Consider the following 26,514-nt stretch of genomic DNA (forward strand, 5'->3'; position numbering starts at 1 on the left):
TTTTCTTTTTACATGGGCAGGCAGGCACCGGGAATCGAACCCGGGTCTCTGGCATGGCAGGCGAGAATTCTGCTGTTGAGCCACCATCTCACCACCCTAAAATATTATTTTGACTTTAAATCCATATTGCATTTAAGGCTAAATTCAGTGACCATCTTACTAATAGAATTTGAGGCAATTATCTTTATATAATTAAGTCTTCTGTATCACTAATGAGAAAGGACTCAGTAACGTGGATATATGAATTTTTGTTTCTAAGATTTTAGCTTCTGATTACAAAGCTCCTGCATATGGTGAAAATGATGGGAATTTCAAATTTTTAGCCTTTTCCCTGCCTAAAGTCAGACATAGTAAAAGGACCAGAAGACAGGCATATTTGACATATGGCCTGAATCATCCATAAACTGGATATTCAACCCCTCAACAACTAAGAAACTGGGGAAAGCTTTCCTTTTGAAGAATGTCTACATTTTTTTCCTCCTCATTGGTACATAATTTGCATGTATTGGTTCATGTTTCAGGTTTCACAGGTTTAAAGTTATTTTTCCACTCTTTACTATTTCAGACATGTTAATGCATTTCAATATATAGATGTTTCATCAGCTATGTAATATTAACTTTGGTGTGAAAAACGCTCATTTTCAGGCCCATACAGATTAGATTTCCAAAATAACTAGTGGAAACTGTCCTGGATTTCTACCCATCGAAGTGGTATTGAAATGCTGTCCCAATGCATTTCTTAAATTCACTTATTTCTGTGTGAACAGTTATTTCCAGATGCCCTGCAGAACTTCTCTCTGAAAGAGTTTGATTTGGTAATAACAGTATTTGATGCTGGGGATGGAAAGGGACAGGCCACCCACTAAACTATTATCTACTGCGAACCAGACCTGCTGCCTAGTTTATGCTTAAACATCCTGGTAATTATATTTTCCTTTTTTGTTTCTCTATTTCACGTAATGATTTTCTGTGTATTGTTGCAGACATCTCAACAGCGAGCATGCGCTGGACGATAGAAGTACAGCTCAATGTAGAGTACAAATGCAGGTTGTACAGCAATTAGAGCTACAGGTAAAACCAAATTTATTTTTAATATTACCTTAGTATTCCTTAAATTCCAAATTTCTGTAGTGTTCTGTAAGGGGTTCCTGTGTACTCATTATTGAATGGAAGGTCCAAAACATGTTGTTGTCCTTTATTTTTATTTATTTAACTACTTAACTTACTCACTCTTTGGGAAAGTTCAGCCTCAGTTCCCTTTTTGGAACTGCTGTCTAGACGTTTCAGAGTTCTGTGCGCGTGTGTGTGTGTGTGTGTGTGTGCGCGCGCACGCGCACGTGCAGCCAGCCTCTAGTTACCACTTTTAGCTTTCCCGTCTCTCTCTCCCCCCGCTGCCTCTTCTCTTTTTTTCTTTTAACTTTCTGATTATTTGTTGTGGTTTAAGTCCTCTCACTTGCTGTAGCCAGAGGTTAAACTAGAGAGAGAGAGTTAGAGTTTGAGAGAAAGTGAATGTGAACAGAGAGAGAAAGCGAGTGTGAGAAAGTCTGAGCAAGTGAGCGTGTTTTCCAAAATTAAAATAGAAATTATGTATAGATTTATTCCTTATTTTATGTTATTCTTTTTCTCTCCATCATTGAGAATTGACTGCATATATTTTATTCATATATATGTGTGTGTGTACACACATATACGTAACAGATATATATGTATATAAAATGTGTTTATATATAATTTTGTGTTTATCCATTGGACCATGTTGAATTCCTTCTATGACTAGCGAATATTAACTTGTGTACCATTGTGAGAGATGGGGCACATTTTTAAGGTAGGTTCTATTTCCTGGTATAACTTGTTGATGAGCCACCATATTTTAACAAAAATTCCATTCTTGGTACAATTAATAGAAAATTAGTTTTGAAAAGTAAAAATTGGGTCAGAAGTGGAGATTATTACAATGTACCATTGCTGAAGCCTGACCCTGCAAACCCCATTTATGCAACTGAGATCCAAAATGCTTTTGAGTGCTTGATAACTCACTGTGGCTTCTTCCTCTGGCTGGTTTAGTGTAGGCAAGAGGTTAGCAGACTAGGGGAAATTAAAACAATGTTGTACATTATATTGTTACCAGCCATGGAAAAGCCTATTTTGTATGCAAGACAGCAGTGTTGAGATATATGGAGAGCCCTAGGCTAAGTACAGAAGATAATTACATTTGGAATTTTACTGAGTTAAGTCATTTACAGCTTCAAATAGTTGCAGAGAAAAATCAGCCAAAACACACTTAAACTTTGTGTTGTGACTTTTCAGGATAGAAAGGACTTTTAAAAATTAGTTATCTTCTAAAGCAAATTATTTTTTTAGTAAGGTTTTTCTCAAAAGTTATTTTCATTAGCTAGTTAATATTTTTACCTTCAAAATATGGATCTGAATTTATTAGAATAGTGTGATAATTCATATGGCAAAGAACATATCATAAAATCCCAAAATCTAAGTGTAGGTCTTAAGAAGTGTCTTTAAATTTAGTATATTCATCGAGAAGAAAAAATTGGTAGATTTACCCCCACTCCCATATTTCACTTAAGATTAAAGCACAGAAAGCCCTAGAAAAATTGTATTCACCAGAATAAACTATAGGACTATTACTACCTGAGTTTATTATATGCATTGGTGGTGGTATTTATAGAGTCATGCAAGTTCCTGCATTTATTTATTTAATTGATAAGATTAAATTCTAAATGGCCAGCTAGTAAGTACATTGTTTACCAAAGTTGTCGTGATTCACCCAGGTAGGCGTTCCACACTGAATGTCTGAATGTTGGGCCATGTTAAATTACTCAGAACTGAGTATCTATTTTATGAATGATTCTTCACTCTTTACAAAGTGAAATCAAGAGAAGGGAAGGAGTTAGGTCATCAATAAGGCAAGTGGTTATCTTCTAGCAACTTTAATACTTGTTTTGTGGTGGAGGTGGCCTGGGAAGGTACAGACCAATATGCAGATTATTTGTGGATTCCATTTACCTATAGATTTCCTCTCATCCTTCTGCTCTAAATTAAACGGAAGGTGGATTTTTCAACCTATGATAGAAATCAAAAAAGATTATGTGATCAGAAATTACTATATGGAAGTTACCTGTGCTGTTCCTAATACATTTGCTGGGAATTTAATTTTAAAGGTGTTTATACTAATGTGGAAAGGGATAGGCTAATTCTGAAGGGTTCAATTTCTTAAAAACTTGAGAGATTTGTTAGAGTAATGGCATAGATGTCAAGAGCAAGCCTAAGCAGACTTGAGCCCACTGGCCAAATCCTGCAAGCTAAGAGTGATTTTTTTATTTTAAATGGTTGGGGTAAAAAACAAGAGAAGAATGGTATTTCATGACACATGAAAATCAAATTTCAGAGTCCATACCAAAAATTACTTTGGAATACAGCCACACGCAGTCATTTGTGTATTTTTTTGTGGCTGTTTCGTGTTACAGTGGCAGAGTCGAGTGAGTGATTTTAGGAGACTGCATAGATGGCAAAGCTTGACCCTCTTCAGAAGAAACCTGCCAACCTTTCCCTGGCCAAGAGGATCAGGGAAAAAAAAGATTTTTTTTTTTTGCTTCACATTGTTAGCTACCATTCATTTTAGGTTTTTGACTCCCCTAAAGGCCTGCCAACCCCTTCTTACCTCTTCTCTGTGGTCACATCTCTCAGATTACCCTTCCAGCAACTTCATATGACAAATGTTTGCCAAGGTCACAGAAAGCTGGCTGAGGGATTTTCATTCATTTGTTCATTTATTCAGCAGAAATTATCAGGAACCTATTATATAGCATGAATCTTGGTACAGCCACTAAAGAATATATCAATGAGTAAAACAGATAGGGCTACCCTCCTGGTTCTTACATTCTAGAAGGGAAAATAGACAATAAATAAATTATTTTTGAGGGTTTTGTGTCTATCTGTTGGGCTGCGCTAGCTAACACTTTTGGGTTCATGAAAACACTAGAAATTTGCTCAAAAGAGGGAGGTTCAGTGCTAAACGGGCCAGAACAAAGCATGTTTTCCATTAATTGTTATTCAGTCAGATGGCAAGAAAATGTCCGAAGTTCTTAGTATTTAAGAAAATGTTTTCCCTGTGATAGGACATAAGTCCTTTGTAAGAACTAGATTTCGAGTCTTTGGGTTGGAGACTTGACACATTTTGGGATGTTGGCAAGATATGGCTAGACTGAAAGTTAGACTCACTTGCCTAGGCTTCCTGTTTCTTTGAAATTCAGCATTTCCATGTTTGTGCTGTCACACTGCCATTTCATGCACCCATGTCTGGAAATGTACTTTTTCATTTACTTAACAGTTATTGTACCCGTTGAACTTGAGGTAATGGGGAAAATCAGGTCCATGGAGCAGTGAGAATACTGTGAGCTTAGGTTCATACAGCCCTTTTAGCTCGGTTTCCTTTCAGCATGGCCCTCCATTGTCTTTTCCTCTATCACCTCATCTAGAAGGACACCCTGTACACGACTGATCCTACAGCTACTTCTACCATTTCCTTAGAGACAGCATTTCTCAATCCAGGAAAGCCCTGCACTTCCAAGTATCTCAAAGCACATCACAAAATTACTGTTGCTTAACCTGCTTTTGAAAAAAAATGTGTGTCCCATTTAACCCTACAGGAAAGAATAGTCAAGATTTGAACAATTCCCAAAAGGTAATGACTGTAGTAGAGTAGGAAGAGATCCTCCCCTCCCCCCATGAAAGCCAGACTTGAGAGTCTGGTGTTTACATCTGGTGGAGAGGTCACACATGTGAACCCTTTGTAAAAACTAACCCAATAAGCTCAAACGGGATCTTACAGTATAGATCAGTGGGGGTTCCTTATCTCCATGCTAGGGAATCATTGTAGGATTCCACAGGAGAATTTGGGAAGTGTGGTCAGTCAGCGCTAGACAGGAACATAACTAGTAAGGCACTGTGAGTGCCCATTCCATATACCTTTTCAGCCCCCTTGTTCTAAATCGCAAAAGCCTTTCCTCTGACCCAAAATGGAAGGCTTCATGTCTCTAACCCGTCAGTCCATCCTCCCTAAAGAATTAGACACAATTTCTTTTTTTCAATAACCACTGTTAGCCTTACAGGATAGTGACCATAGGTGTCTGCCTCCGTGACACTGTCTATACACTGCTACACTTGAATCAAACTGAAAAGCCTTTACAAGACTAATGGTGAGATTTCAGGCAACTGGGCAGAAATAAAGGTGATGCAACAGGGAATCTTGACTTAGACCTCTCTAATCAGTGCTTGGTGAGAGCACCCTGTCCCTGTGTAGTGAGAGTATAACTTGATTTACAAAATCAAATTTTTAACAGATTACAGAAGGCAAGATGCATTTTATTCTTTTATTGTTATTTTTAAATTTTGGTTGGAAGGTATCAGAATGTCTTCTTGGCAGTGGACTACTATGAACAGCCTGTTAATAGAGGAGAGGCAGCTAATTTGGTTCTTGTGTTGCAGCCTCATATTGCTCTCATGGAGAGGGAAAGGGCATCAGAAAGACAGCTTAGTGGGCCTTCTCAGCCTTTGAATGTTGCTCTTTGTTTTTTGTTTTTTTTTCACATGGGCAGGCACCAGAAATTGAACCCAGGTGTCTGGTGTGGCAGACGAGAACTCTGCCACTGAGCCACTGTGGTCCACCCTCTCTTTGATTTTTTGGGGGTGGGGTGAGGCACGGTCCGGGAATCGAACGCAGGTCTCCTGCATGGAAGGCGGGCATTCTAACCGCTGTACTACCCGTGCACCTTCTCTTTGCATTTTTAATACAATTTTATGGAGATATATTCACACGCGTTTCTAACCGACTGAAGTATACAATCGCTGACTCACAGTATCATCACACAATTGTCTATACATTCCCATGATCAATTTTAGAACATTTTCATTACACCAGAAAAGAAATAAGAAATAAAACCCAAATCCTGCCATACCCCTTATCTCCACACGCCCCTCCCCGTTATGGACTATGGTGCGGTGCATGTTGCTGTTGATTAAACTATATTAAAACATTGCTATTTACTCTAGCCCATAGTTTGCAATAGGTACGTTTTCCCCACACACCCCTCTATTATTAAGTGCTTGTAATAGTGTGCATTTGTTCTAGTTCATGAAAGAACTTTTTTATATTTGTACAGTTAATCACAGACATTATCCACTACAAGATTCATTGTGGTATACATGCCCATTTTTTAACCTCCAATTTTCCTTTTGGTCTCACTGCATTTTGTTATCATAAACACAGTTGTAATTTTTTGACATTTCACCAAGGAACTAAATGAAGATTAACTCCACCTGTTCCCTAAGAGCCCTATATTATAAATCCCCAAGAAGTCATTTAATCTCCTTACACTGTACAAATAGTTAGGCACTTAGCATCAAGACAGGTTAACATCAAGTCAGATGGACATTATAGAAATGATTGCGTAAAGCCATGAATTTTTGAGGTCAGGAAATGTATGCGGAAGAGGAAATGAACTAGAATCGGAGGCAGAATGTAGTTTCCACAATCAGTATGTATGGTGTTATATGGGGTCGGGAAATGTATAAGCCTTTCCCCCCACCTCCTACCCCCAGGACAGAGGGACCAGAGGCAAAGAAACTGGCAATGTGCTGAAAATAAGCATTGCCCACTCCAACTGCCTAATCATCAGGTTTGTTGCTTCCATAATAGGCGGGCACCTACTCTTAGCCAGACAAAGTCCTAGATATTTAAATTCATATTAACCCAGCTTACCTGGTTTACTCGGGGACATGCTTATGAGCTTTTTCACATATTAAGCTGTGGGTGAGGACATCACAATTCATTGACTAAATCGCAATTCCATTTTGGGTCAAGGGAGAATCATCTGAATTAAAAGATAAAAAATCTTCAGATTTGCCTCTGTTAGAAAGCTGAGACATTACTGTTACATTTTTCAGACCACATATATTGGTTTTAATATATTCTATGATCATGTAACATCCTTCAGTTGTCAGTACATCCAAGCTGTTGTACAAAGACATGTTTTGAATAAAATAAAAAAGAAGCCTTGGAGATTATAGGTTGCATCATATTCAAGGCTCAGGACAGGTTCCCTCCAACCCCTCAAAACTCCTTTAAAATAAATATGGAAAGCAGCCACGAAGAAAAAGAGGTGTCCAAACTGAGAGGGATCTACTGAGGGTGGAAGTCTACCTTTTATTGCTTAATAATTTTATTCCATTCAATCACTATTTGTCATCCCCTAGCAAACTCAAAACACTGGATAAAGATAAACAAGGCAACCTCTTTGTTCCTGTAATGTGCAACCTAGGAAGGAGGGGAAAACTGACGTACCTTTTTCTTCCAGGAAGACTATGAGGGGAATGCACAGGCTTCGTGGAGGTGACAGGGGAAAGGGCGTATAGCTAAGGACTTGGTAGTCTCTTCAACAAGAAGTATGGTGAACAACCCTCCCAGTTTGCTTGCCCAGAACTGAGGGGATTCCCAGGACTTTGGATTTGCATTCTCAAAACTGGAAAGTCCTTGGCAAATTGGGATGAGTTTGGTCATCCTAACCCTGAGTTTGAGTCCACTGGCTGTGGGGGAGGACCATTGAATGTCCTGTGTTCTGCTTATAATTATCTTATAAAGAAACTCGAAAACCGTTCGAACTGACGTATCATGAGCAATTACTGTGTCCAGGACACTATGCTAGGTGTTTCATACGTACAATTTCACTGGGCCCTTACAACCCCTCTGTGACTAAATGTTGCCCTCTTTCCTCAATTCTTTAAAAGATACTTCTAAACAGAGCATTTGGAAATCAGTATATATTTCACATTTATTGAGCATGTTTTTTTTTTAACTTTTTTTTTTTATTAACGGAAAGAAAAAAAAAGAAAAGAAATTAACACAACATTTAGAAATCATACCGTTCTACATATGCACTCAGCAATTCTTAACATCATCACATAGATGCATGATCATCGTTTCTCAGTACATTTTTTTTAACTTTTTTTATTAATTAAAAAAATTAAACAAAACATTAAGAGATCATTCCATTCTACATATACAATCGGTAATTCTTAATATCATCACATAGTTGCATGGTCATCATTTCTTAGAACATTTGCATCAATTTAGAAAAAGAAATAAAAGGACAACAGAAAAAGAAATAAAATGATAACAGAGAAAAACAAGATTATACATACCATACCCCTTACCCCTCACTTTCATTTACCACTAGCATTTCAAACTAAATTTATTTTAACATTTGTCCCCCCTATTATTTATTTTTATTCCATATGTTCTACTCTTCTGCTGATATAGTAGCTAAAAGGAGCATCAGACACAAGGTTTTCACATTCGCAGAGTCTCATTGTGAAAGCTATATCATTGTTCAGTCATCATCAAGAAACATGGCTACTGGAACACAGCTCTACATTTTCAGGCAGTTCCCTCCAGCCTCTCCACTACATCTTGAACAACAAGGTGATATCTACTTAATGCATAAGAATAACCTCCAGGATAACCTCTCAACTCTGTTTGGAATCTCTCAGCCATTGACACTTAGTCTCATTTCACTCTTTCAGTCTCATTTCACTCTTTCCCCTTTGGTCGAGAAGGTTCTCTCAATCCCCTGATGTTAATTCTCAGCTCATTCTAGGGTTTTTCTCAGTCCCTTGAAGCTGAGTCTCAGCTCATTCCAGGATCCCCGTCCCACGTTGCCAGGAAGGTCCACACCTATTGAGCATGTTTAATGTCATGTTTTGTCTTGTTCTTTGAAAAGGTGTTAAGTCAGTGATGAGCATATGATTATTAGCCTCTTAGATTTGAAGAAATAATTTTAATTTTCAGCCCTCCCTTCCCTTTCACATGAGGAAACTGAGGTTAGACGGTCTTGTTAACTTGTTAAAGGGAGGTCAGTGACTAATAATGGGCAAAGCCCAGTCGTCTAACCCAGCCTGTGTGCCTTTGCTGCCCGAGCAGCCCACGGGCAGCAGGGCCAGGCTCGAGCTCAGAGACCCTGTGATCACTCCACAGTTTTCTAAATCATCTGCACCAGGAATTGTATGCTCTAAGAAAGTGTCAGCAGGGAGAAAAGGGCCCAAATTTCAATAGTAGAGAAAGACATTAATCCTGGCACAAATCAGTTGCTGTGTGGACCTCACATGTGGTGACTGTGCCATTAGTTCATGCTATTTCTGATCACACCAGCTTCCTAGACTCTCAATGAATTTATTTATTATCTCCTAACACGTCCCCCTTCAGTCCTTCATAGCGCCAGTCTAGGCAGAGTCCAGGACAGTTCCTCACAGTGGCCTTGTAGAGCCCCCTTGGCTCTTCTTGGCTACACCTAGAGTATTCTGGGGAGTGAGGTCCTAGCACCATAGTAGCCTCTTATTGCCACTACTTTGTGACTGGAGACAAGAAAAAGAAGATAGTGAGTCACCAGGTTTCTCACTTCCACATCCTTCTTCGAAAACCAAGACACTTATTTTTCATAATTTAAAATCCTCTTAACTCTGGGAGCATTAGAATTCCTAGACTATGACTGAGTATTAGTGTGCGTCTGCTTTAAATGTCAAGAGAGTCTTTAATAGTAACATTTAAGGAATGTTAAGATGGCGACAATACAATAAAAGTGGGGAAATTCTTCAATTGGGGTGAAATGAGCCATACTTTGCCCAACACCTGAGTGCTGTAGAAAGTTTTAAAGAACTCATTTAAATGTTTCCACTGGAGCTGAGTCTCAAAGGCATGTATGTGAATTACCATAGTTTGAGCAAAATTTGGTCCAAAAATAACTGTTTGGTAAATACTCAGTTGGATAAAAGAATTTCTTTTCTGCTCTTTTCCAGTTGTTGCTTTGTTTTTGCTTTTTAAATCATATTTATTTGAGACCTGTGTAACTGAATACACCCTGCCCGAATCACTTATTCTTTCTGAATCATCATTGTATATAAACAAAACTATTAAGAAAACCAGAACAGCCATTGTGTTAGACATATCCAATCCTGTGGTAGACAGTAGCACCCCCCAGACTTAACCTAAGTACAAAAGTCCCTTGGGACTCTTGTTAAAAGTTCCTACCTCCAGGACCTCTCTTAGAGTGTATGGTTAAGCAGGTTTAGGTGAGATCTCAATCAGCTAAATTGGGGATCACCCTTGTCTGGGTGAATACTCCAGACCTGCTTGTTCATAAGTATCGAGTGTCTCCTAAAAGAACACATCCCCACCCATTCGATGAAGATGCTATATAAGATGGGAGTGTTTCTTGTTAGTGTCCTTCATGATTCTTATGATCATACAAGCATGGAAAAATTAGACCCAGCATCATTTTTGCAAGAGTCTAGTCTTATTCTGCCACTCCCTAACACCATGTCCTCAGTTGTGTTCACCATTATGAATATGAGCTCAGTTTCTCTAACGTTAAAATATGAGAATGGGACAAGAGGACTTGAAATGGCAAACACAGGCTTGGCTTCTTTGCAATCAGATACGTGTCTTGGCCCTTCTTCTCATCTGTCTCCACTAATTCTAACATTTTTACACATACACGGTCCTTTGTTTATTTCAGGAGAGTTTTGCTTCTCATGAGTGAGAACTGCCAAATTAGGATTAAAATCATTAGTCCTTCTGACAACATGTAAAATGGTTATGTTAAATGAAACTGACACCATATTTCCTTTTTCGGCTGAAAGAGAGTTTAGTCTCCTTAGTTTTGTCTTTGAAGAGGTTGAATGGGACTCCTAACCTTTGGCAGTCATCATTGGATCTGCAGCAGTTGGCATGTTCTGGTCTTTCCCAGCTTGACTATCTAAAAGCTAATTTGAGACCATGGCTTATAGAAAGATGGATGATCTGTATCATAACAGGAGAAAGCATTTGTCCATGATACCTGGAAGATACAATAAAAACCAGAGAAATAAGAAACTGGCTTCATCTTTCCTATTCTTTCAGTTTCATTCTTTGAAATGTCCACATGATCTTTCCTTACTCCAGCCGCAAACTCCATCAAACTCTTGTTACATTGGTCCAGATGCCAAACATAAACTCAACCTGTCAAAGTCTAGGTAAACTAGACTAATTTAAAATTTCTTTTTAAAAAATTAGGTGTTTTGAGCTTTCACCTAGTACAGTGTTTTAGGGTAAGCTTGTAATTTGCGAGAAAGAGCTCATCTGGTCCCCAAATCCTTAAAAAGTTTGCACAGTCAGAATTTGAACCCAGCATCTCTGATTCTAGTGCCCACATTTTTAACCATTTTCACTCTGCCATCTTTCTTCAGGACTTATAAATAAACTCACTGATTAAACCTTTCAGAAGCAGTTCAATAAAGTCCTCATCTTCATGTTGCCATTCCTTAAACACTTATTCAATACCCACTAGGGAAGCTTTCAGGGACTAATGATTCTTATATCACAGTATAAAAATTTTTAAATTTACCAACAAAATTTTGAGCTGTCCTTATCATTAGATTTCTCAACCTCCTTTTCTTTGCTTTTTCATAAGATTCATGGTTAATGAGGAAATGCTAGAAAATACCTGCTAATATTAAATGTTTACAGTTTCGTATTATAATAACTAAATGATGAAGTTCAAATTGATGGGGATGATGAACTCCTGGAATGAAGGCATAAAATAAAGAATCTAAAAGCTTTTTGAAGGACCAATGAGTATTATAAATGCAAAACAGCTGTTCTGGGCTGTTCTAGGGGATAGGTGTGAATATTTGGCCTTTTTGCAAAAAAAAAAAAGAAAAAGTAAATTTGGCAGGTGCTTTCTTTATTTGTTAAAAAGTTTGTGCCAGTGCTGTAATTGATAATAAAAAGCCGAATCTCATCCAAGAGTATGATTTTATACATCAGTTTGGACCAACCAAACAAAAACAAAAACTTGGATTTTGGCCTTTTGTGGTAACCCTGCTCAGCTTTTTAAAAAGCAGAATCGTGGTGGTAGAATTAGAGATTTAGGCAAAATAAGGAACCTGGAACATTCTCAAAATGCTCAGTGAATTCTAAGTAATGGTCTCATGGAAAAATGAAAGCTCCCTATGGCAGTTACCTCCAGGGTTAGAGATAGGGCTGTACACAGATTCTGTGTTTGCAACAGTGTCATTGCCTTGGGCTGACCTGGGAAGGGCCAGCCTTGTAGACTTCTAGGTGGAATGTGGGGATGATCCCTTTTGATAATTGGGATTTTGATTTTCCTTCTATTAAACTGAGTCTTTGTAATCGCTCCATCAACAGGGTTTGCTCCAGAATTAAATCACATTTAATATTCACTAGACTCTTGAGTAAATGTCATCTTTCAGCCCTTTAATTTGTGATGTTCAGTATGGCAGAAGACTTCTTGATTTTGAAAAGGGCGAAGTATATGCCTTAATTTTTTCTGCCCCATAATAATTTTAAAATACATTTTTTTTTAGTCTAAGAATGTTTTAGTCTGATGTGAAAATTTGAAACACTTACGTTGAAAAAAAACAGGTAACTGTAGAAAAATGCCATTCCCAACATCTTAATTGTACCAACTGAAGCACTGTGGAAAACTGAATTCCTTTAGAATTATGTGTTTGGAGCATCTTTATTAGTTTGGCTATTCAATAAGCTACTAAAGAACAGAGGATGAATAACATAAAGTGGCTCCTAATATGGTATTATTTTCATTTCCTGTTTGTTCAAAGATAAATGCTAATGCTGTGAGACTTTTTTTTAAAAAGATTTATTCCTTCCTAAACCACAGGGGAATAAAAATTTAAAAAAATCAAATATGATACGGCTTGAGACTGAGTCAACCAGTTAGTTAGGATAAGCGGAAATATTTTTCCCTTCTGCTTTTGTACCTTTTCGCATTCCTCTGCCTCTCCCCCGCCCCCAGTGTCCACTCAGAAAACTGCTCTGTTTTAAGAAACAGGAGTCTTCATTTGATTTTTTAATTTTGGAATAATTTAAATTTATTTAAAAATTGGTTTTTAAAGGATTTGTTTATGTGACATAGAATGAGTTCCTTCCTAATTCTAAGGCATTATTTTGGACAGTCTATAAATGTTGACAGAAGACAAGTTGGTGTCTTTCTCCCTTCCCCTTCCTCCCCTCAGTAATCTGTTCTGCATTTCCCCCTAAATTAAACAGCTGTTTTCTTAACTATACCTTAATTTGGAGGAGGGGGTAATTTCTTATTTCTTTTCCAGAATTAATCGTGTGTTTCCCATGCCCAGCTATCTTAAAAAAAAAATCACAGGGTTAAAACAATCTAATGAGTAATCAAATATTACTCCATATATACATAAAGTTAGAAAAGCTTATATCTTTCAGAAGATATTCAAGTTTTTGTTGCGATGAGACTAGCATGTAGTAGGTACACAAATATGGGGAAAATGAAAATGGGACCCTGTCGACCCTTGTAGCCCTGTTCCTGTCCTGCTAATATAATTTGCTAGCACTGTGTTAATCCATCCCTACCTGGTAAGATTGTGAATTTAGTTTTACATAAATGTATCCATCTGTCTAGTAGTTTCTGTATAACCACAACAGATAAATTTATGAGTTTTAGCCACTTAGCTCATTTCCCTTTGGTGTCCTCATGAATAAGGTTGGTTAATAGGCATGATTCACGTTTGTCTTTTAGTGGTCTGTGTGACACGGGACTCCTTGGTGCCAGTAGGTCTAGAATGTACAGAGAAAGATTAATGCATTTTATAACGAAACTTCTTACACCAACACCTCCAGTTATTGGGAATTTGGCAATGGTCGTATAGATTTCAAAACGATGACGTGATGAAAATGATTTTGTCATATGCTTTGGTGCCATAGTTTAATTTGAAATTAGTATCATTTTAGTAATATATTTGTGTTCAGAGACATAACGAAGCATTTTCTTTCTACTAGCTTGCAAAAGACAAGGAGCGCCTGCAAGCCATGATGACCCACCTGCATGTAAAGTCCACCGAACCCAAAGCTGCCCCTCAGCCTGTAAGTACTAATCCATGCCAAGGGGAATTTTTTCTCTCCGTCCCCACCCGAAGCATAGGAAGGACACTTGTTTGGGAAAATTTGCGAGTTGAAGCCGCAAGTTCAGTCCACTGATTTTGGTTCTCTTTTATGGTGAAGTCATTGTGTTAGGCATTTTGGAGATGCAGGATGATTCAGACATTGTCCTTGCCTACCAGGTCCAAACAACCGCCTCTTCTTCGGGACAGGATGATTGGTCCTCAAACAAGGTACTAAAATATATTATGATAATTGACTGAGAAAAAAAACCTGACTGAATGATGGGAACCTGAACAAAGCCAGACCATAAAACCGGAAGAAAGAGGCAGTTCAGCCTGGGTAAGCCAAGAAACAGAAAGGAAAAGAAGCAAGGAATAACCCAGTTGAACTGTCACAGAGAAAGGAAATGGGAATCACAGCCTCAGAATAGTTAGAGACTAAATTATGGAGAGTATCTTATGGTTATGAAGGGATTTGAAGTGAAAATTGCTCCTTCTCAGTTAGGAGACAAGTATAGGTTTATTTTTTAGCAATCTCCTATTTCTTTGCCTCTTCCTTTTTTACTTAACCTTGAAGGGTGTGTCATCCAAGCAATAGCAGTTAACATCAAAGCAGATGAATGTAAAAATCCAAAATATCTTTCTTGGGCCTCATTCCATGTTATAAATCGATCTCTCTAACAGTTGTATTTCTCATATAGTTATATTTCTAAAATTCTCCTAGTAGCTTCACCTGATTATTCAAAATGGAGAGAGTGTTTTGCTTCTTGATTTTAAGATTTGTAAAATTTAAAGGTACACTGCCTTTATTTGATTTTGCTTGGAGTCACTGTGTGAAAATTAATTGAGCGTTGACGATCTATAGTTAGAACCAGCAATTTTAATCAATATGCAATGATGCAGCATAATGGCAAAGTATTGGTTTATCTGTTTTGACTGATTTTTTTCTATAAATAAAGCAAACATACACCCATATATGTATGATTTATGGTGATAGAAATAAAACGGAGTCAGACTATTAACCCAGCAAATATGGTAGCCTGCCAAGATGCAGTTGGCAGACAAAATTAATGTCTGAAACAGAACACATTACTGAGATATAGGACATAAAATCATTAAACACTTCGCGCATCCGTTTTTACTAAGAAAGAGTCCTTAGATTCCATGTATTTAACAGTAATAGGCTGCAGGACTGGATGCATGGACTACTGAAAAGAAAGGTAAAATAACCCAGACCACTGAGTGTTGTGGAATCAGTAGTCAACTGCTATTCTTATCATCCCTCCTTTAAAAGGGAGGTTACTAGAGTAGCACCATCCCAGTTTAACAATTGAGGAGGGCCCTAAAATAACTTGAACTGACTTTCTCACATGGGGATGGTCAGTTGCCAAGGGCACTGATGTCCTTAGAACTTGAAAGTCTTCAAGTGGCTTTAGTGTGCAGGGAACCAATTTTTTTCCCTGGATGTTAGATTTGAGTCTTTTCACCCCAGCGACAAGGGAGAGAATGTGATGATCTCCTGTTTCCCCAATGGATTAAAAATAACAACGATAGAGTAATGTTTGGACTCGGCAATCTAGGAAAGGACTCATTTTGGATCCTGGGTCTCCTTGGGAAAAGGAGGGATAAAATTAAAGAGAAGTAAAAACCCCATGGTACAAAACTCCATGGGTCCTCAGCAAGTGATGGGGCTCGGTGTCGGCAGGCAGTGCCACTCATGTTAGCCTACACAAGCTGCAAAAGGACTGTTGGGAATCTCCATGAAGACCAATGCTCAGCACCCAGTAAAGAGGGATGGGGTGGGGGTGAGGAAAATGAACAAGACAACAAGGTTTGTCTTGATTAGTATTTTTAAAAATATTTTATATTCTAGGAAATTATAACTTTGAAGGGGACCTCCTACTAAATTTATTTTTAACTGCTCTATTGAAAATTCTCTACCACTAGTCAACATTATCTCTTCGTAGCTCAGCACAGTATTTCTTTATTAAAAGAAATAGGCACGAATATTTTTGACTGAAAAATTAATAGCTTTTGAATTCATCACAGCAGGTTTTCTTTTGCAAAGAAGTCCAATATCGCTGCACAGCACTTCTATAACCATTTATTTAGAGTCCAAGTCAAACCTTTGACAGCTAGAGCAGCGCTACAAGCCAATATAAAGAACTCCAAGATGTAAACCAACAATAGGCCGTCTGTGTGAGGTTTGCCATTGTCAAATACATAGATTGTTTGGATTAGTTTATGTAAATGTACTGTTGTATTACCCTTTGAAAAAAAAAGATCACATTTGTGTATGAAAAGTGGTTCCCTTCACAGGCAGCATTATAAATTCCTTATCCTTTAACTTACATGTAAGAAGCAAAAATTGGTGCCTGACAAGCAGATATTGTGTGACACTCTTTGTCAGAGTGAACCTGCCTTCTTTTCATTTATTGGAAAATAGAAAATTTTATTATAGATACCATCTTATAAATCAGGAAGTATTAATATATGTATAGTTGAGGCATTTGGAAATTAATTATAAAAGGTAGATGTGTAGTGTTTTGCATAAATTTTACTTCCCTGCCCCCAGCCCCCCCCCCCCCAAAAAAAAAGAAGGTGCACACATACAGCAAACTCTTGGCTCTTTCAACTTTCGGGGCACAGAAATACCTGGTGATCAATTCTGATGTGTGAAATACTCCTGATAACCTGTAATTAATTTGTCCACCCCCAAAAATAGAATATATGATTTATTTTCAAATTGGTATCCTCCTAGAATCTTTTGATTTGAAGCAAACAGTCACTGGGGATCCAAATCTAACCATAGATGGGGACTTTAATGTTAGTGCCTTGCCAGTAAGTTTACAAAGTTTTTTTCTTTTTTTCCATTTCTCTTTAAAAGGAACTTCATGTTTATTTTAAAATTCTTAGTCACTAAGTGATAGAATGCTTTGCTATAAACATTGCTTTCACTAAATGCCATTTGGGTGGAAAGTGTCATTTGTTGTATCCAGTCATCCAGCCAGTCCCATTTCAGTGCATTAAAGAAATTACCAGTGTGTTCTCCGATTATTCTTGCATCAGCTCATTAACGCATTTTCTGCATTCAGTTGTGGAACTCGTCTTTAGATTTGGATGGGCAGAGTATACACTCATCTCGGGGAGGTCTCCAAGTTTTTAGATCTGGATCTGAACTTGATCCACACTGGGAAGTCGATGGATGAATTGGAATATGAGTTTGCAGTCTTCTTGTCCTTAGGATTTCTTTAATAGCATCATTCCTTCTTGTCATAAAATCCTTAAAACTAAGAAAATCTTTCCTTTCAAAATTACCCCCAAGATGCAAACTGCAGTTTGTTTTGGGAAAGGGGATTCCTGCATTTAAGACTGAAGCATTCCATCAATGCATATTTATTTAGCATCCTGCATACTGTGAGGATACAGTAAAACGTGGTAGACAGGATCCCTGCTATTGAGGTGTTGAGAATTTCATGATACAGACGAACAAGTACACACACATACACACACACACACTGCATAAAGGGTGTTTTTTGTAAGTAGAACTAACTTAATGGTGGGGTTAGGGAAGCCTTTGGGAAATATGACATCTAAGCTTACACCTAAAGAAGAAATGGTAAGAAGTGAGGATCGGCGTGGAGGAAGGAGATGACTAGCCAACAGCAGCTAAGATAGGCTTTTCATACTTTTAATTTGATTAAGGCTGGACCCTGCATGGCAAGCAAAGTGTTTAAAAGTTCACCAGAGCAATTGTATGTTCTAGCAATTTGGTACATGCATACCAAGGGGGAGAGCCTTTGTTCCTGTATGTTAATAAGAGCCCACATGTGTTAAATTTTGAATTTTCAAAGATTCTCCTCTTTCCATAAGACGAGAAAGGAGGAAAATCAGACAAGAGTAAACAGCCCTCATGAAATAGGGGTTGATATTCTTTTATTTCAAACTCGGTAACCTTTTCAAAGTAAACACTAAAATGGGTTGCTTGTGGGTTAATGTCTCCATGCCTACTCCACAGAGAATTTGCTGAGATATTTCCTTGGAGGGAAGTGTAACTCAGAGAACAAAACAATAATAACAACAACAAAAGAAACATGTCGATGTTATGACTTTATTAAGTTGTTAAGAATTTTTTAAAAGACTTTTCATATATATCATTATGTCAGGAAAACACTGTAAATCATATTTTATAGTACTGAGTACATGAGAGGTACGCTTCGCTTGAGGGTATTCCTGCACATCAGAGAACAGCCCCTGATCCCAGAGAAACCACATTCTTTCAGATTTGGCGAGCAAGTAATTATAGTTTAGGTACTGTATCCTTCTTTATGAAAATGTTATAAAACATTTACAGGAACTTGGGTATTTGGAATGAAATGTACTACAAATTTTCCTTTTTACACACTTTATACTTTAACCATAGTAATCAAGGATGTTTTGAAATAGTGTTTTTAGCTATTATAAAAATGAGGCACCCTCTCTTAAGCCCTCCCAACCCCTAATCCCCACCCCCAAAATAGAAGTCTTTGAACTCTCAAAGTAATAACTAATCATTTGGGTACTGAGGCCTTGCTGAAGAATTAGAAAAATATATTAGGAAGTCATAAAAAGGGATTCTCAGGCACACCGCACAAAAGCCGTATTTATGTGCTGGTTTTCATAAAGTCCCCTTCCTTACCTCAAGTTGGTTCTCTCTCTTTTCTTTCCTATCATTGCCAGTAACACCACTTTCTCAGTCACTGCTGTCCACCAGCATCCGTCTCTAATACAGAAATGGTCATCACAAAAGCCTCCAGCTGCCCCCCACTGTCCTCCCCTCAGTCTGGTAACGTCCCTTCAGCCCCAGAAAGGCAGTCTCTGAGCAGGAGTGATTCACAACTAGAAATGCCGTGCAGTTAAAGCATGGCTTGAGTCCTGCTCAGGCCAGTAAAACGAACAGCAGAAAAACGAGTTCTGAGAGCCTGAAAGACCCTACTGTGCAGTTGTGTCCCTTGGTGTTTTGGTTTCAGATTTGTCTTTTGTTCTCAGAATCAGTTTTCATGGGAGGCAAAAAAAAAAAAAACACGATTTTTTTTTTAAAAAATGAGTTCTTATGGGAATACTTACAAGTCTGTTTCTGTCCAGGGTTTACATCAGCAGTTGGTTTATTTTATTATTTTTTTAAAAGTGAGTGACTCATCATCTTTAGAAGGGAGAAGAGGTTGCTGTTCACAGGCTAAAGATTAATCTTCTAAAAAAGGACTAACCAGGATATTGGGTAGCTGATACCCTCTAATCATTGGATGGGTAAGATTTCCAGAACTCTTTCTATAACTGAACTAGAGAAAAAGATGATGCTTGAGAGTTCAAATGAATTTTAAAAACAAAACCTTATAGACATACGACAACATGGATGGACTTGAATATATTATGTTGAGTGAAATAAGCCAGGCACAAAAGGACAAATACTGTATGAACTCACTGATTTGAAATAATTAAAATAAGCAAACTCCCAAAGTCAGAATCTAGAATACAGGTCACCAGGGGATGGGGTGGGCATAGCAAATGGGAAGTTAAGGCTTACAGTGTACAGGGTTCCTATTTTGAATGATAGGAATGTTTTGATAATAGATGGTGGTGATTGTAGCATGACACTGTGAATGCAGTTCACAGCACTGAAATATATATCAGAATATGATTAAAACAGGAAATATTAGATTGTATATATAATAACAGAATTAAATTAAAAAAAATCCATGGAACTACGCTACACAGTAAACCTAAGTAAAACCATGGACTGTAGTTAATAATACAATTTTTAAAATGTGCTGTCATCAGTTGTAACAAATGTTTCACACTAATGCAAGATATTAATGGAGTGGTATATAGGAATCCTGCATTTTATGCATGATTGTTCAGTAAACCTGCATCTTCTCTAATAAAGAAAAAGTAATAATAGGTGACATAATTTAACTTTTGGCCAGAGTTTCAAACAGATTATCTTTGCTGAAATTCATTGCATGATGGAAACTTGCCATGTAAAAAATACCAGCATGGTTACTAACTTTTCTAAACATAGCAACTTCTTTTTAAATAGAAAATATACACAATAAGAAAAATAGGCTTTCCATCAGGAAAAGAAACCCTCCCAGTCCTATCCCTTCCTGCTCCATGCCCCAGAAAAAATTATCTCTTAAAACCTGCACCACAATCAGAAACATGAAGCACATATGCTTTCCTTTCTAATTGAAGATTTTATTAAGATTTAAGAGTTCACAGCTAAAGTGAATATTTTACAGCAAAACCCACAGCATTCCTGACAGCTTTTTTTTTTTTGATATTTTATTGCAAAATCTTCACACACATACAGTCCATCCTGACTTGCTCTTATGTTTTAAGTCTGCATTTAATTTTGTTTTTGGTCTACTTTTTTCAGAGACTTTAATTAAAGGACCAGGTTTGATTTGAACACAGAGCCTGTTTTGAGTGTTTCCCAGTTCTCCATCTTATCTCTGTCTCGGAACCTTACTACTTGAAGATGGTTTTTCCTTAAGCTAAGCATGTGATCAAACAAAAGTTTAAAAGTTAAAAAACTTTTATAGATGTTGACAAGGTTGACATTTCATTAACTTATTGGTTCAGCCTTCAAATGTTTCAAGAGGCAAAGCACCCTCTTCTTGGAGTTCACAGCTTTTGGTTCTTTCTTCCCTCCCAGCCTAGAGTCATGTTTAATTTGGAAACTGGGCTCCTTTGGCAAATTAGCAATTAGAACAATTTTGTTGGAATATGTATATGTGTCATTAGTTTTCCTGCAAATTAATACCAAGGGCAGAGGTCAGGCAGAAATTTTCCACTTGACTGCCACTCCTGTATCAAGACTTGGCACTTGGTTTTGGAATGGGCACAGCTGCTTCAGCTACACTCACTTTTCCTCTAGAAACTGTTTTAATTAGTTTACCTCATAGCCATCATTACAAATATTCCTGCCTCCCCTCCTCGAAATGAAATTACTGTTTCTACGAAATATTCCAGTGACATCTTGCACCACTGCACATTGATGTTGGGGGTCACTAGAATGCTGCATTTAATCATTAGATCACCTCCATACCCGTCTCCTAATTAGAGTCCTTACAATACATTTTTATCTGGTAATTAGCTGAGATTGGCTGCTTCCTCTGTGGCTTATTAGAGACAGTCCAGCAGTGGATGTGAATCACAGTGTCATTTGTCAAGCCTGGTAAACCCCTTCTCTGCTCTCTTCTAGCTCAGTGTTTATTTCCAGGTGCTACCTATGTTCAGAAGCCTCCAGAATTTCCACCTGCTTCTCTTTGCTCACGGGTCAGCTAACCTGGATGGATTTTATTTCCTGCTGTTGCTTTTTTGGTAGAACCAGTTCAAGTGTTAAGATCTTTCTAAAGCTGCCATAGTCATATGCTTTATGCATTTGGTAACAGCTTACCATGTGACATATCTACTGTTCTTACATATAGGCACCCATGAAGATGAGCTTTCACCCGCTGAGTGTTTATGTGAGTTTTGATTTAGGAAAATTCAGCTAAAATCCAGTGGACTGGGTGATTTTCCTTACAAAACTGGAAAGTACCATCATATTCTTTAAGGACATTTGTGTTCATGTTGTAACTGTAATTGTGCTTGAAAGCCACAATGTTTAGGGTAATGCTCTAAACTGAAAAGAGCAGCCAGAAAATAGAATTAGTCCGTAGGATTGTTTTATGGTTATTGTTATGGTTATTGTTGTAACTTTTCCTTTGCTCAGTGTCTGTGCAATGGTGCACTCTTCAAGGGCAGCACTTGTGTACTTTGTTCCTTTTTTTTGTTGCTGTTGTACCATGCACTTTACATTTGCTCAATAAATATTTATTGAATTTCATTTATAAGCTGGGGTAAGAACTGTTCACTGTATCCTTTCCCAAGATGAGCACATTCCAAGATGAAATTGATTAGTGGTCTCCCACCCCCACCCCACTACCTGGCCATAAGATTATGCAAAGGTTTTAGAATCACTAGTGTGTGCATTTGTGCATTTGACTTTGGGTCCAGTTATGAATATGGGAAAGTTATTCAATCTGTTTGCGCCTTCTTTAGCTTAGGAGTAAAACGTGAAAATAACATCTCAGTTGTTACTGATGGTATAATTAAATGCACACTGACAGTGGAAGGTGATTTAAACATAATTTTTACAGATTTGTCCATGATTTTCCAGAGTGTTAGGATGTTCTCACGCAAGCAGCACTTGAATTTTAAAAGCTTTATATTTATGAGCATTAGGCTCTTGTGCACTAATTTCCTTGACCCTTTGCTTGGGCTGATGCTTATACACACTATCTCTGAACTTGGTCGGTGATTAAGGTCCAAGGTGAAAAGGAGGGCAGCCCCAATGCTTCCCCCATGGCTTCTCAGCTCAGCCCCATTCCCCATCTGCCACCCTGAACTGTTAGTTTGCAAATGAGTACATGAAGTCAAGTTTCCACCAAAAACAGCTCACAGCATCTCTCCAGCTGGACAGGTGGTTCATGATGGTAATGCTACAGCTTGTTCTTCTTGGGTATAGGTGTCTGTTGTTTGCTGAACCAACATTTCAAGCAGCAGAAGGAAAGCACAACTAACAGCTCTCTGTCCAACATTGAGTTTCCAGCCCTGTGTTTCTATTTTTCTATTATCTTTTCTCCAATAATATTTGGTCCTTCTTTTGTTCAAATTCGTTACTTTTTATTCCATGGACTACCCTCAGTGTATTAGGCAGAGAGGATTCTCATGTCCTTTGTCATTACCAGAATATGAATAAAAAATTGAGATTTCTCAACAGTTTGCAACTTTGTTTTAATATGTTCTTTGATTATGACCACAGAAGAATCAGATTTTTTATACCAAACAGTGCACTTAGAACTGCAATGATCAGATAGACTTTTTATGTTAATAACTTGAAATTTGGCTTTAGAAAAAAGTGAGACTACATTGGTGATTTTTATTGTATTTTTTGGGTGGCTGTATGTATCTGAGATTGTAGTTCTGTGTAGACTGTAGTGAATATGTTAAAAACAACCAAGTTCTTCAGCATAGCCAGACTTTAAGAGTATTTCAGTATCCACAGTTTTGGAAAAGTGGATCGAGTCCACTTCCCTAGTATTTATAAGAACAGCACTTCAAGGTAAATGTGAAATACATAGATCACTAGACCAATAGATGAAATTTCCATTATATCACTTAATTTTAGAAACTTGGAAGAAAGTCAGCAAAAATCCTACTGTCTGGATCCCTCATACACCATATTAATAAATTAATAGATTCTAGTCCTTTATTTGATGGAGTTTAATGAAGATCACACAAAGTTTTGAACATTAGTCTCTGCCAACTGATAGAAATAAACGAAAGCTTACTGGATCAGTGTGCTATTTTTAATGTGAGCTTAGGTCAAGCATTTGTAGTTGTTTCTGAGCATGAAGTTTCATGATAAGAATTGCATAGCCTATTGCTGTGCTGTCTGATATGGTAGTCGCTACTCACGTGATTATTTAAATCTAATTTTTTAAAATCAAATAAAGATTTAAATTTTGATAAAAATTATATGGAAACAGTTCCTTAGTGTGCAAGCAGAAAGTTCTGTTGGCCAGTTCACATCTACAGCAGTGCATCCCAACTGGTGTTTCCTAAAACATTTGTTTTCACTGGTACTCCAAGGGCTCCATCTTCTTCTTTGAGGTTTACAAGGCATATTATGCTATTGAAGATGGGAAGAAGTTGTGATTAAAGAAATCTGTTTTGACCCAGAATTCTTCCAGCTCATTTGTTTGGATAACCCGTTTTTGTGTCTATAAACATCTACCCAGTAGGCATTGGGAAACATCTGTCTCACCAAAAGGAAAAGAGAACATTGTAGGAGCTATTTTTTACTGAACACTAAATCAATTGTTTCTACAGGGAACATACCTCATGGTCACCTGTTTATAAACGTAGCTACTTAGTGAAATAAAACTAGCCAAGCATGCCTTGTTTTATTCTCGCTTTGATTCAGATGTCCTTTTGGCTGCTCCCTTTTTTTCTGAAGGTCTTTTAAGAATTGTTCTTTTCCTCACAGCTGAATCTGGTATCAAGTGTCACGCTCTCCAAGTCTGCATCAGAGGCTTCTCCACAGAGCTTACCTCATACTCCGACAACCCCCACGGCCCCCATCACTCCCGTCACCCAAGGCCCTTCCGTCATCACCACCACCAGCATGCACACAGTGGGGCCCATCCGCAGGCGGTACTCAGACAAGTATAATGTGCCCATTTCTTCAGGTAGATACTTCATTTTTGCCTCATAGAGACTAGTAATATTCAGTTCTTATAGACCAGCCCCTTTTTAAAAAGTGATAATTAATAGGACAATGATTCTTATTTAGCAGATATTGCGCAGAACCAAGAATTTTATAAGAACGCAGAAGTTAGACCACCATTTACATATGCATCTTTAATTAGGCAGGTAAGTAAATAGCATAGTATGTGAAATTACATTAAAAGGATATACGTGTACGTGGATATATTGATGAAGTAGATTTAAAACCATTTAGTATGCAAGCATGCTAAAACCTATTCTATAAGGTTTTTTAAAACTGCAATATATAACATAATTGCTTTTGATTAAGTATTACAATACGATGTGATTATTAGGAAATTCATTTCACACAACAGTGAAAATGAGCCTGTTTAAAGATGGCAAGTCAATTATCACAAGCTACAGTAATCTCTGATCCCTAGAATTAATCTGAGCTCTAAATAATTACTGAGCTTTAATCAGCTAGTGAAATGTTTTGCATTTCTCTTTGATTCTGCTTTATGAATGACTAATAAATTAATATTTCTGTACGGAAACAGAAATAAAAACTCAAAACAATTAGATAATTCCATTTTGAGTTTTGCTATTGAACTGTTAAATACAACCATTAATCTTAGATCATTTTGCGAAACCTTTCTTAGAATTTAGCTCTGAATCAGTATTATCTTATATTTCCAGGAAACTGTATGATGGTGATTCTGCTGATTTGGTCATAAATGATCAACTTCTGTATCTTTGCTTTGCAGGCCATTCTTGAATCTCCAGAAAAGCAGCTAACACTAAATGAAATCTATAACTGGTTCACACGAATGTTTGCTTACTTCCGGCGCAACGCAGCCACATGGAAGGTAAGCTTTCTCTCAGGCTGCCTTTAGGTTTGGTTCTTGCCATTTATAGAATAGGGTTTGTTGTCAGTATAATGCAGTTTGCTAAAAGGAAGTTGCTGTTATATTGTTTTGATACTCAGCGTATTCAGTTTATAGGAATATTTGACTGAGAAAATAATTACTTGGTAGTTGATATGTTCAGACAGAAGACCCCATTACACTGGCATTAGATGTGTTGGATTGGCTGATTAGTAGAAACCATCTCTCTTGGGATGGAATATATAGAGAAAAGGAGCAGATGACACTACTGTCGAAATACTGAGGTTGTGTTATTGCTTAACACAAAGCTTATTCTTTTAGGCCTCTTACCACAGCTGATGCTTGCAGAGGTGCAAAGAAAACTTGTTTTTTTTAACCAGTTGGAACCTGGAGAAATGATCATACAAACCTGATTCGGCCATCGCTGGTTGGATATAAGCTTATTAACTCATTTAGTAGAAAGAGCTTTGCTATCTAAGAACTAGCATAGTATATATATTATTAAGATTGTTGGTCTTTTGGTCAGTCAAGAGATTGTCCCTCTGAGATCATGAATGATATGGGGAAAAATAGTAGCTTCTGAATTATGGAACCTCATTATAACACCATTTGCTATAAAACAGGTCAGAATCCACAGCTCCATATTGAATGCTCACAGCAGTGCCTGGGGCCACAGAGTATACCTTATTCTGAGAAAGTTTTTCAGTTCTGCAATGGGTTTGTGGATTCCATTAGTATTAATTCTTTTTTATTAGATTGAACCCTCACAGAACCCTTTCAGTTTCTGGGAGGCTAATACTCTTCCTATAGAAGAGGAAAAATATACTCTGACATTTATTTTTGCCTTTTTACTACCAGGAATTCTTATAATCCTTAAGTTTCCATTGAAGTGCAAAAAAAAAAGGACATGATATTATAAATAGGCCAAGGATTTATTATAGGATGCAAGGGGGAAACTTGGTTTGTTTGAAGTAGATTTCTTCCTCATTACTTCCTTGAAATTTTTTATATGGGGGAAAAACAAAAGTTAAAACAGAAAATACAATCCCTCACTGAAGTTCTTGATAAGTATTTTAAAAGAAGGTGAATCTAAACACAGAATTAATTCATCAGCTTAAAAGAGCTGTGAATCTCTTTTATGATCCATGTTATCTTTTCATTTCCATTCATTCACATGGGCTTTAGGGGGTGGGTCATCTATTCGAAATCTTACCCTCTTTCCTTCAGCCTGCCTCAGGAGATAAAATTACAAAGGATATTCAGCTAAGAATGGTTTTCAGAATTTAGGGAGTACAAACCTGAAATAGGCATTTTCTTCACATTGCATTGCCTTTTATATTAT

At 37.5% G+C, this 26,514-nt stretch overlaps 1 protein-coding gene across 25 annotated transcripts in view; it reads left to right on the top strand.

The window, feature by feature from the left end:
- FOXP1 (forkhead box P1) overlaps positions 1-26,514 on the top strand; it is a 613,321-nt gene that overhangs the window by 565,170 nt on the left and 21,637 nt on the right. For 18 of the 25 annotated variants that reach the window (XM_077128707.1, XM_077128708.1, XM_077128706.1 and 15 more), the window contains 6 exons: positions 984-1,071; positions 13,892-13,975; positions 14,173-14,223; positions 24,068-24,269; positions 24,374-24,453; positions 25,053-25,154. In XM_077128707.1, the coding sequence (XP_076984822.1) occupies positions 984-1,071; positions 13,892-13,975; positions 14,173-14,223; positions 24,068-24,269; positions 24,374-24,453; positions 25,053-25,154 (607 nt within the window). The remainder of the gene's footprint in view (positions 1-983; positions 1,072-13,891; positions 13,976-14,172; positions 14,224-24,067; positions 24,270-24,373; positions 24,454-25,052; positions 25,155-26,514) is intronic. The other 7 variants (XM_077128723.1, XM_077128724.1, XM_077128716.1 and 4 more) reach the window with 3 other exon arrangements.

Source organism: Tamandua tetradactyla, chromosome 15 (assembly GCF_023851605.1).
Source record: "Tamandua tetradactyla isolate mTamTet1 chromosome 15, mTamTet1.pri, whole genome shotgun sequence".
Lineage (NCBI taxonomy): Eukaryota > Metazoa > Chordata > Mammalia > Pilosa > Myrmecophagidae > Tamandua > Tamandua tetradactyla.